At 41.2% G+C, this 12,772-nt stretch overlaps 1 protein-coding gene across 9 annotated transcripts in view; it reads right to left on the bottom strand.

Moving 5' to 3' along the window:
* Positions 1 to 12,772, bottom strand: part of LOC126399873 (calcium-activated potassium channel subunit alpha-1) — a 150,164-nt gene that overhangs the window by 74,248 nt on the left and 63,144 nt on the right. For all 9 annotated transcript variants that reach the window (XM_050060192.1, XM_050060189.1, XM_050060190.1 and 6 more), the window contains exon 3: positions 5,383 to 5,444. In XM_050060192.1, the coding sequence (XP_049916149.1) occupies positions 5,383 to 5,444 (62 nt within the window). The remainder of the gene's footprint in view (positions 1 to 5,382; positions 5,445 to 12,772) is intronic.

Here is a 12,772-nt window from a genome sequence, read left to right as displayed (position 1 = left end):
ATCACAGGTACACACTCTTTAATGGACTTAATGAGCTGACATAGTACAAGGAGTCGGATACAATGATGGCAGTTTTCACTGACCTGCATGTGTATTACCATGTTTACATGTATGCACTAGCATAAATAAGTTATGGAATATTTGTGGCCTTTATCAGGATCAATTATGAGATTGCAGACAGATTTCACAATCAGCAGATGGATTTATTGGTTTATCTGTTGCTTAAACTCTGCTAAAATCACATATTTGCCATCATGAAATCCAGTGGTTGGTTTGTTTTCTTTCACACAACAAGCAAACAGCACTAGAGTTCATTTGGAAGCAGACTTAGACCCATCTTTTCAAGCGTTCTCAGTTCGGTTGTTTGGTCCACATCAGGGTTTAGGGTGCTTTCAGACCTAGAGTTCACTTGCTTTGGTCCGAATCAGGGACTAATTTTGTTACAAAGTTGTGACTGCCTGGAGATGGTTTGTGTTCTCATGTTAGCATTTACAAGTTGACCAGATAAAATGCCTTGCACGAGAAAGCTGCTCTTGATTGGTCAGAATTTCCATGTATGAAAAATCCAGGAAGTAAACAAAACATTGAAGAAGAGTACACTTGCAAGATAAATGTGACACTTTCTAATGTCACAATGGAGGGACAACTACGCAGGTTGATTTTAGCGCTGCTCATCGTGGACTATATTGCTGTCATTGTTCATTTTAGTCAAACCATACAGTTTGAAAACGAGGCGCGGCTCCAACTAGAAAACAATGTTTTGATGCATTGGATGTGCTGAATGTGCATATTAAGGCAGTACAGGAGGAGGTGCACATTAATAATCCTCCAGGACTGTAACATGCTCATGTTTAACCCAAACAATGTGTCATGTGACTGCAGTTGGTTCAGATCCAGGTCGGAACACGTTCTCACCACAAACGAACTGCACCAGAGTTCGTTTGTAACTGGACCGAGACCACCTCTTCAAGAAGGTCTCGGTCCGGTTGTTTTGATGGGCATTTGAGTGCGATTGCTGTGTTCACACCCATGTTGCTCCTTTTTGTGGCAACTTTTCACCTTTCACCTTTATATGGTAATGATAACGCGTAAAGGTTGTGTTTACAGAATGCTACCAAAAAAATCAGTTTAAGCATTTAAATTAGGTTATCAATCAGAATTTGTACAAAGATTTGTGCTGAGTGGGACATTTCAGATGTGAATAATAAGCTTGCCAGGAAAAAACTATACATGGTGACACTAGATTTAACTACCGTGAAGTTTTTTTGCCCCCCAGTGGCCAAATTCAAATTAATTAAATATTTAACTAATTCATTTAAACTTAAATATCTTAAACAAGAGTCTGATCAAGTATTTAACACCAGCTTTAAATACTCAGTTTGTTGAGTACTCAGTGTTGAGGTGCAACACCCAGCTCTACTTTAACATTGATCAAACAAAGAACAGGGTGTCTTACAAAGTACATGGAAGCATAGGGTGTAAAGTAAGACACAGCTCTCTGAAGTAAAACTCCCCGTGGGACCTGAGCAGCTTCTTCGTCTCAGTGCAGCTCGTAGCTTGAGCTCTCGTCTATGAATCTAAGTGGGTCTTGCTGCGTTGACGTCTCTCTCTGTGTCGCTTCCAGCCAGGTCAGCCTGTCCGTCATATGACAGCCTCAGCAGCCCCGCAGGACTAATTACAGGAAGGGCTGTATCTGTTACAGTCTGCTGCCACTTAGAAGCACGCAAGAGAGCAGCTAACTGGCTGCTCTTTGGCTTTAAGTACTGGGCTTGTTGGACTGACAGGTTGTGAAAAAATACAGTCTGAATAATAGAAAGACCTGGACAAGACTGAATAAAAAGTGGGACAAAGAGCCTTGTAGAGGAATATGAATATAAGTCATCGAACAGGTGCTGCGGCATCATACCTCATTGTGTATTTAACAATGCCCTTTCTTGAGCGTGAAAAGGTTAAAGACAGAGGTTGTAGGTCATCCTTCATCAGGTGAAAAGGTATCAAGCGTCGCTACAAACAAGTTTGGAAAACAGGAGGCCACAGATGGCACTGGTGAGGATGTAACTCTACCTGAGCTTGTCCAGTTAATGAAATGAGATCATGCTCGCAGACCACATCAGAGCAGGCCAAGCCCTCAGCTGTACGCACTCTTATGAAATAACAAATAACCTGCACGCCTGCCTCCAGGACCATGAGCCAGATTACACAAGTTTACAGCCTATTTTCTCCTCTCTGCTTTAACATTACTCCCAGCGGAGCGGAGACTCCCTCTGGGGTTTGATAAAAGCTTTTATCCTGCTGTATTTTGCTCTACTTCTTAATGGCACATCCTGTCCAAACACCACCGAGTTGCTGTAACAGCACACTGTGGTGCACGGAGCTAAAAGGCTCTTCCGCTTCCTCTAGTTCGATGAGTGACGGTGATTGGTTTTCAACAGGAACTTGGGTCCTTCCTGCCTGTTTGAGATTCTGATCCTTTCATTACAGAGATTAAGCAAATTTCATCTGTGAGCACTGGCTGTGTGTCGGCAGAGATCCCCGGTAAGCTCAGCCGTTTACCTGAAAGGGGATTGGATATAAACAGCCAGCGAGTATGTGCTCTCAAATACTGTATACAGAGCACAAAGCACTCAATGTAATTAAGGCTAGAACCGCAGTATATGCATTATATGAGGATTTATGAGTTAATGGGCGGAGGTCTCTGAGGCTAATCTAAATCATAAATGTCTGAAATAAATACACTTTTCCATTTAATCTTTAGAACTGAGGCAACATCATTTTAACAGCAGGGTTTTTTGAGACCATAATACAAGCAGCATCTGTGGTAAATTTCTATGGTACATTTCTCTGATGAAATGGCTACTATCAGATTTGAGCTAAAGGACTCAGAGAATAGGGACAGCTTCAGACAAACACTCAGTATCTCAATCTCTTAAATATCCTGCAGTGAAACAGGTTAAACACGGTTATCTGTGACCTATGCGTTAGAGTAGCATTCATTTTCAGGTTCATAATTGCATTTTGGGTTTCTACTAGCACATGTTTACATGCTTTAATGTAGGGGTGGGCGACACTTCTTATACTTGATGCTTGTTCCACACAGGATGTATAAAATGACTATATCGCAAACACTGATTATAAATTGTGACATACATTTTTCAAGCCATCAAAATGAGACTCGCTATGGCCGTGAAGTTCTCTCGGTCTCTCTGTCTCACAGGCAAACACACACACAAACAAAGACTCAAACATGATGAGTCACATGCACCCCCCACACATCCGGACCAATCTCCTGGGCGACAGTGTGTGAGCAGGTGAGGTGTGTGTTTTTGTATCTGCAGGCTCTACATGTTGACCACTTAGTTGTATTTTGCAACCATTAAGCATCAGTGCAACGTGCAAATATTATAAATACATAAACTAGAGAGCTCACATTTAACGGCGCTGCTGTATCAATTCAAGTTTCTGCAAACTGCTAACAGCTAACTGCTGACCAGAAGCTTCAATTGTCACATGAAAAACATCAACGCCTCAGGCCCAAAATGAGCCGAGTGCTTACAAATAAAAGCACCGGTGGTTCTGCTTTGATTTACTTCATTATAACAATACTTTACCTTTATTGGAACCGTAGTTTATTTAGTATTTTAGTAGTCTACCTAGATAAAAGTAGATTTCAAAACAGAGATTTATTGTGAATCCTGATATAGCCTTAAAATATTGCATTATTATTTACAGGCCATATCACCCAGCCCTACTTTAACATTCCCAAAACACCTTATTTTCCTCACACTGTCTGTGCTTTAACACACGTATTCACCCTCTGTCTGAACGCTCTGTTTTAGCACCTGTGTCTACAAGCCCCCCTCCTGATAAAGCCCAGTCTGCTTTCATTAGTCAGCGTTTCTCTATCTCTGTGTCTCTGCACTGTTATTGCAGCCGGGGAATGACTGTAACAGAGTATGGCGGCACTTTCTACTGTGAAGAATCACCAATAAAAGCCTCTAAACCAAAACCCTCATATGTTTCAATAGGAATCTGATCATCTGCAACCAAGATTACATGTGTTCCTGATGTTAGCATGTAGCTTCTTAATGTAAACATCTACAGTAGTGTGCCTGGAGCAGATAACCGTAAAAAGAAATCCATCACGAGCTGACGTCATCTTGCAGCCAAAGTGGAAAACACAGTATTAAGAGCGAACTAAAGCCTGAGGTTTTTGCTCACAGGGACTTTTACATACATTTACCTCATTATTTGAAACTTTGGCCATGTTTAATATGAACATCCGACACTGTAACATTACATACCGTATTTTTCCAAATAGTAGCCCGGGCGTTTATTTCACAAAATCGATTTTGACCCCAGGCGTTTAAAAGAACTAGGCGGCTATTTGCTCAAGGCTTTTTTTTTTTTTTTTTCACCGACCTGCACCAGGCTGTTATTTGGTTACAGTTCCTGTCCAGTATGTTTTTAGTGCAAAAATACTGTATAATGTAGGGGTGAGTTCGTGTACAAAAATCTCTAAACGTTTAGAGTGGGTGATTTTTTTCATGTACACGGGCTTCACCGCTGGGTGGTGCTATTGCATTATAGCAGTAAAGCTCCAGTTATCCGAATACCAACCGAACGGGCCATTTAACCAACAGTTACAGGCCGCCAGACCGAAATATCGCCATTCCGACGGTCCACCATCCCGAATTATGGTCCCTGAGTCCTGACATTAAGCTATAGCGAGCCTGTAGAAGCTGTATTCCCCATGCATGTCAGTGATTTTCACCGGGGACGCACGTGAGTAATTCAGGCTGACATTACCTGTCTTTCAGCGAACTCCTCTGATAATTTTAATTAAAGGCATGGCATATAGGTCCACAGTAACTTATTATTATTATTATTGGGTCTTATAAGGGTGGGCTACAATGAGTACCAGGCCATCAAATCACAGCATCCGCGGTGAGAGGACACGGAATTGTGTTCAAATCACAGCATCCGCGGTGAGAGGACACGGAATTGTGTGCGCTTTTATGCACGTGGGTCAAGACGATCACGGATATTTGATGTGGGAAAGATGTAGCCAGATGTATTACCTGCTTTAGATAGATGGCTGTCCGTCCATCCGTCCGTAGCACGAGTCATGTGCACCACTTCACCACCAACCCGTGCGTAAAAGCGCAAACAGTCCCTCAGCCATGAGGCAATCAATGAGGAAATAATCGCCCGGGCGTTTAATCGGACCGGCGTTTAATCCGTAAAATGGGATCAAACCCCCCACAGCTATTAGGTGCCCAGCGGCTATTTGCCACCGGGCAACTATTTGGAAATATACGGTATATGACAGAAAATAAGGAAAAGCATGATGTGTCCCTTTTAAGTAAACCAAAAAATACTTACTCAGAAGAATCTATGAAGTATATAACAAGGGCTCCGATGCTGAGAGCAAATACGAGCACCACCTGCAAGAAAAGAAAAAAAGGGACATTTGATTTAAGTTGTTATGACACTACTAAATCATCCAAAATATAGTTTTACACAAAAACTAGTTCAGACAGTAGATGTTCAATCTTTGGATGCCTTGAACTCTCTTACAGGAAATGGGAAAAGGAGGACACCAGCTTAATGCATTTGACCTGTTTGGCTAATTTATTCCAAAATTAAAAGGGATGTCTGTCCTCTTAACTTTTGATGATGGAAATACTTTTTTAAAGTGCGCTTTTCAAAACCAGGTTACAAAGTGCTTTTAGAGCAGTAAAATAAATTAGTCAAGGTGAACTGAAATAAAAGATTAGCAAATCAAATTTAAAGTAAGAATTCAATAAATGCACTGAGACACAGTATGACAAGTGATAAAAAGGGAAGTCTAAGACACAGAGAAACACATTATTAAATTATCTTTTCAGAGCTGCAACAATTAGTCAGTTAATTAGCCAATCACCAGAAAAGCAATCAACTATTTTGGTAATCAAGTAATTGTCTTTTTGCTTTTCTCTGGTATATATAAATGTAAATTGAATTTATTTAGGATTTAGGACAATCGAATAAAAGAAGACACTTGAAGATGTAAACTCAGACTGTTTTCTGTCATTTTATAGACTAAACAATGAGATAAATTGATCGACAACTGATAAAGTAACAGTTGCAGCTGTAGTTTTATTCTACAGCTTATTTTCACAGAAGCATAACTATTAAAACAAGCAGTGTGTCAGATTTATGGGAATTTCATGGCATCTAACGGTGAGGATTGCAGATTACAACCGGCTGAAACTTCTCCCGGTAAGAACTGCTTCAGTGTTATTCTTCAGGAGGTTTTTACAGGGACATTGGTCTCTTTCTCTCCAAAACAAATGGAGCAGGTGTTTAAAACCAACAAGTCAGTGTTTTTCAGATGCTGTTTGGCATGTCGGAGATGAGTTGCTAGCCCAGCACATGCTAATGTGTGCTCACCTTTTTTCTCAATTAACGTAAGGTTCAGACATTCAGGAGGTTTTTACCAGGAGTCAAATTATCCGCAGAGGTCTCTTCCCCTCTAAAACCAATGGACAAGGTGAACCCAGTAAAACACTGAATAAAGCAGTTTTATGATAAAGAAATCAGTGTTCTTCCAACACTCTCCTCAGAGCCCTCAGAGGGGCTTCTAACTTTGGTGGCCAATGCGAAAACATGAATGGCCCTATCTAGAGCCAGTGTTTGCCTTGTCCGTTCTGGACCACTATAGAAACATGGTGGCGATCTCTGTAGATGAGGACCTGCTCCCTATGTAGATATAGACAGCTCATAATGAAAACTCAACCATTCTTATTCTCAGGTGACTACACCAAAGAAAACATACTTATTATATTATATTATATTATATTCCTGCCAATAAATCCCCTCAAATTGTACACGCTGAACCTCGTGTGAACGGAGAAGAAAATGTAACGAACAGAACAGAAATGTGTTTCCAGGTGTGTAGCAAGTGTTTAATGCCTATTAATGAGCATCGACGGACCTTGATAGAGCTCGTCAGCCTGTTATAATTGTGTTATATAAACCAAAAAGAAAGAGTCACAGTTTGGAACAGCAGTGTCACAAACAGACTCATCAGTTACTGTATATCCGACGTGTAAATAAACACACAAGAGCTCGGCTCAACATGTAAATAGGCAGCGGAAGAGTGGGCGAGGTGACAGAAATGGCTTCAGCTTTCACAGACACAAACAAGGAAGGATGCAGCTGAGCCCGAAGCTTTCGGTGGCCACAGTGGAGCAGCATGATAATAAAAACCAGGGCATTGCGTTGACTCTCTCGCTCTGCCTTTCTGCAGGGGGAGACGGCGCTGAATAAACAGGAGCCTGGAGTGAGAGGAGAGATGTTCAGAGCGGACTGGGAGGCAGGTTGCAGGGTAATAAACATGAGATCGCGAGGTGTTAGTGAACAAAGCAAAGAGTCGTCAGGTGACAGCTCTGACACTGAGACAGCTCAGGTGACACTTAAAACGAATACCACAAGAAATCAGTCTAAACTGTAAATACAAACAGGTAAATGGGAAGGATGAATCAGTTTATCTATATATTTAGAGATCAAACAGAGCTCGAGGTGACAATCGATGTTACCTGTAGGAAGACAACCTGTGTTCTCTCCCAACACAACACCACTGTCACTCAGAATCACTCACTAAAAGTGACTGCTGTCATGTTGTGTTTGTCTAACCACAGAAGAAGGTGGAAGATTATCAGAAATGGAGGGCAGGCGACAAAATATCTGTTATCTAACTACAGCAAACTTTTTACAAAGTAGGCTACAAAATAACTAAACCGTAACAAAGTCCATGAGCTTATACATCTCATATTTTTGCAATGCAACACGTTATATGTGTCTTTTGGGATGGAAGGTGGGGAAAAAAATTGATTTAAGGTTTTGTTTTTTGTTTTTTTAAACCGACTTTAACCATCAATATTTTGATGCCTAAATCAATATAATTCAAATGCGGAGATGGAAAGAAGTTGCTGCTTTTATTGTGGTAATCAATGAGTAACATGACGTCATGTCTGTTGAAGTTAGACGGCAGAAAATGGCTGACGGACACCACTGTGTCTAAGGACACGGACCTTCAGCTGCTTGAATAGCACCTTGATTTCAGCCAGCCCAAGGCAGACTCCCTATAAGATAAGCAAATTTTCTGTTGCTGCCTTTACACAGATTTGACCCAGCCCTGCTGTGAACCCTGGCTCTGGGATTTGCATTGGCTACATTCAAGTTGCTATGGCCGTTATAAAAGGTCTTCTGCATGCTCTGCTCCCAGTGGATGGTCCCCTAGCAGCAGGGAGTAAGGTGGAGGGACCCCAGGACTTCTTGTCTTATTTGGGGTCTGATGAACAAAGAGAGCAAGAGTCGGGCAAGGAGGGGCTGAGCAAATCAATGCACTGCCTGCAGCTCCACAATGGAAACAGATTTTAGCTTTTTGTTTATTTTTTAGCTAGCTAAAACAAGGAAAGAAAATCTGTAGGCTGTAGGTGTTGATATTGCGACAGTCATAAGCAGTTTAAGTTTGCTTCAGAAAGTATATATTTTTTATTCATTCTATTGCACATGTAACGTCCATTTTAGTAAGTAAAGTGGTTTTAATATAGCACATTTTACAGTGTGAGGTCATCAAGTGCTTCACTGGAATAAATATGTTAAGAATCTAGGGCTGGCCCTAATAATCGACCAAATGTCAGTCAACCAGAGAGGTCACTGGTCGGCAAGATTTCATTGGTCACTTAGTCACAGAAAAAAAGACAAACATGAAACTCTGTGCCTTGTCAAAATAAATCAAAACCTATATGACTGGACCATGTGGGAATTTACTTTGAAAGGACAGACACAGGAAGTGGCCACGCTCAGGAGTCGGAGTCAGGTTAATTTCCAGTGCTGGTACCTGCGGTTATTCCACAGGCTAGTTAATAACATGTCGGGCAGGAAATCCAAAGTGTGGGATCATTTTGAGAAGGTGAAGGACGAACCCAAGGTGATATGTAAACTCATCTTCATTGGTCGACTACAAACATGACGTATCATCTGAAACATGGAAGTAGCTACATGCCCATTAGCCCACAGCGTCATTAACAGGCGGCTCGCTCAGTGTGTGACGTGCACTTGTAGATAAAATATAGGCCTATATTAATGAAGGTTCATTAGTACGGTTTTGTATTTCTCTGTAATGTAGCACAGTGTTAACAATGTTACTGATACTATTCTTACACATACATCTTGAACTCAAACCATTGTGTTGCCCCGCCCACAATATCTAATCTAATAATCAAATGAATACTGTAAACATGCAGGCGACTAGTCGACTTATGGCCCTATATGACGGTCGACTAGGGAGATTCTTAGTCGGTGGCAGCCCTGTAAGAATCAGATGATAAAACAGTTTATTTAGTGCTTTTCATGGCAGTATGTGATGCTGCTGAAGCTAAATTCAGATAGAGTGTCTGACATGCTTTTACTTAGACGATATTCAGCCTCTAGAATTGTTTAGTTCAACTTCTTTCCATGGTCCAAAGTTAAAAAATCATAATAAATCACAATATCAAGGAGAGCGAGGGAGATAAGTGTTTCGTCACAGCCCTACTTAGAATAGACCTAATTCTTTAATTGTACATTATTAATTGATATTTAAAACTCAAAAAGCACAGCAGCTCATTAATACTGTTGCAGAATGAGTGTCCTAATTTTCCCTTGTAAAAGTCAGTGCTAATGCAGAGGAGGGCTCGACCCGGAGAGACACACATACTACCAGAAAGGTTTCTGCCAGACAGCAGAACAAATGTTTTACATCCTGAAATACACTACCAGGTTATCTGCGACCCTACCTGGCTTTCATCTATTTAGAAATGACACAATGGCCATGCTGAACAAGAAACCAATGGGCATCCATAATGAATGAGCTCAGCCTAATTCATTTCCATGATGTGAAATTGTATTGTCAACCTGCAACCACTGATGGCTCTGTAATGACAAAAAGCACCCGCATGCATTTTTAATCGACCCTTCCTCTTTGAAAGCCAGGAAATCTCTTTATGCCTCTGACCATCCCAGTTTAGAAACTGGAAACAATGTTGGTGCAACCCTAGAAATGCTAATGCTGCCGGCAGAGGGAGATTCAGTGATGGCAGTAAATAAAACACATGAGCTGCAACAAAGACAGGGGCAATCATGACTGGGTTTGTCGATGAGGTGACAGCAGACGGTGCCAGCATTCATCATTCATCCCAGTCAGCCGATAATGATGCATCACATCTGTATCTTCGGCCACCCTCGGCCATTTGCTGGCAGATGGCTGCAGCTACAAGGAGGTACAGTGAGCTCAGACTCACAGAGTAGAGAGGCCGCTGCTTGATGACCAAGAGAGCTGCCAAGACACACTCGGTCCAATTTGCATCTATTTTTGACAACATTCTCTTAAGCTCTTCATTTAATGATGCTGCGAGTTACAGGGTAAGAAGGAAATCACGCTGCAATAAAAGAAAATGTCAAATGTGTCAAATAAAAATGGAACAATAATCAGTCACTGACAGAAAGGAAATTACTGTCAGTATTTTTATGAAACTTTCAGATTTAAAAAGTCCGTCAAAGTAAGTAAAGTCTTTGGATTCACATCAATGTCAACTCTCAAGTTTGTAAGAGCAAGTCTGAAGTCAAGTCTCAAGTTATATGAAACAAGTCTCAACCAATGACTGCATAAAAAGATGGATGATGCATTTCCACTTTCTCTCACTGTACAAAAAGAAGCCAAAATATCCACCATAGCCATCTTGCACTGCTGACGTCATGTGGAGCCAAAGTCTGCATTTAATAAGTAGTTCCACTTGCCCTCATTCACTTATGCACGCAAAAGCTTACATCGCACGGAGGCCACTTGGAAAGTAGGAGGTGGAGGAGGAGTGGATTTAGTTGGAACGCACCTCACCTCACTTTCAGTCCTAAGTATCATGGATCGACTGCCAGTTGCGTGATTAGCGCTATACTGCTTTTCTTTTTACAGATCAGATACCTGTAGACGACTTTCTGTGAGATGAAGGCATCATCTGCGTATAATTGCAATATATCAGCAGACACTTTTAGCTGCATTAGTTTCTGATTTCAAAATTTTGGTTTGTGATCTGTATCATGATTATCATTATATTACTGCTACAGGCTGATGATGATTTTCTTGAGAAAATCTGCTGATAAACAGGTGAATTTATACACCTGTATGTTGACCTATTCATACAGACCTATTAGGAAAACTGAAACTGAAAAGCATGTCCAATTGTCCATGTCTTCTGTGGTGGTGCCCCGCTACTTTGGATGTACTTTCTTGCATCATATGCATAACTGCAATGCACTGTGGGTTATTACAGACCTCTGGAATGACCATTGTTGTTCGTTCACTCCCTCAGCCCTCCGAGAGTCGATCTCACCAAGTTCACTTCAGTTTTTCAGACAGTTGCAACAACACATTTGGTAAATGGACTCCACGTGTATAGTGCTTTTCTTGTCTTCTAACCACTCAATGTGCTTTTACACTACATGTGACATTCACCCATTCACACGCACAGTCACACACTGGTGACCAAGGCTACCATGCAAGGTGCCACCTGCTACTCAGTAACCATTTGCACCCGCTCACACACCGATGGAACAGCCATCCGGAGCAATTTGGGATTCAGTATTTTGCCCAAGGATACTTTGACATGCAGACTGGAGGAGCCGGGGATCAAACCCCCGATCTACCAATATGTGGATGACCTGCTCTACGTCTGAGCCACAGCTGCCCCAGTCACTCATATAATGGCGGCAGGGGATTCCCCTGAGGGCAAGGGCCAAGGGGAAGTCAACAAGGGTATGTTGAACGACTATGGAAACGCAGCGAGAGTCTGCACCCACCCATACACCCATTCAACTAATCACGAGCAGCGCCATTGACCACAAGCACACTGATTGTGCACACTGAATCATGACGTTGCACCTTTTACAGCATCTAATAGCTAATTAAAACCAAACTTATCAGAAAAAAAACAAACATTGAACAAACATAAGGATAAGAACTTTTTGAAATGACAGAAACCATCTGTGGGAAAAATGTATTTGATGTGTACTTTGAGTTTTTAGTTTGGCCCATGCCCCACCCAGTAACATGGAGGGTGGGCTTTATGCCAGTAAAATCTCAAGTCCTTGCAGACACGTCAAAGCCAAGTCTTCAAATGCAAAATGAATTAAAATGAGACAGAATTTGACCATTTTCCTTTCAAGGCAATGTTGATAGCATTTTTTACATGTGTGAAATGAGGTCAAGCCTAAACATTAGGTATTCAAGGTATAAAGCTATGTAATCATTATCCACTGTTTAATTTCTTTTTCTTAATTGCTGCAGGATTTTTTAGATCAAAATTGGGACTGAATTGAGGGTCAAAGTGTCAAGCATAAGTCCTTCGATGCAAACATAAATACAGTCAGGTCCATAATTATTTGGACAATGATACAGTTGTCGTCATTTTGGCTCTGTACACCACCACAATGGGTTTTAAATGAAACAATGAATACCTGCTTAAAGTGCAGACTCTCAGCTTTCATTTAAGGCTTTTTCAAAAATGTAGTATGAACCGTGTAGGAATTACAACCATTTCTTCACACAGTCCCCCAACTCTAAGGGCTCATAAGTATTTGGACAAACTAACATAATCATCAATTAAACAGTCAGTTTTAATACTTGTTTGCAAATCCTTTACAGTCAATGACTGCCTGAAGTGTTGGACACATAGGCATCACCAGATGCTGG

Source organism: Epinephelus moara, chromosome 13, assembly GCF_006386435.1.
Source record: "Epinephelus moara isolate mb chromosome 13, YSFRI_EMoa_1.0, whole genome shotgun sequence".
Classification (NCBI taxonomy): domain Eukaryota; kingdom Metazoa; phylum Chordata; class Actinopteri; order Perciformes; family Serranidae; genus Epinephelus; species Epinephelus moara.
Note: the sequence above shows the minus strand (reverse complement) of the source record. Positions and strands in the feature narration are given on the sequence as shown.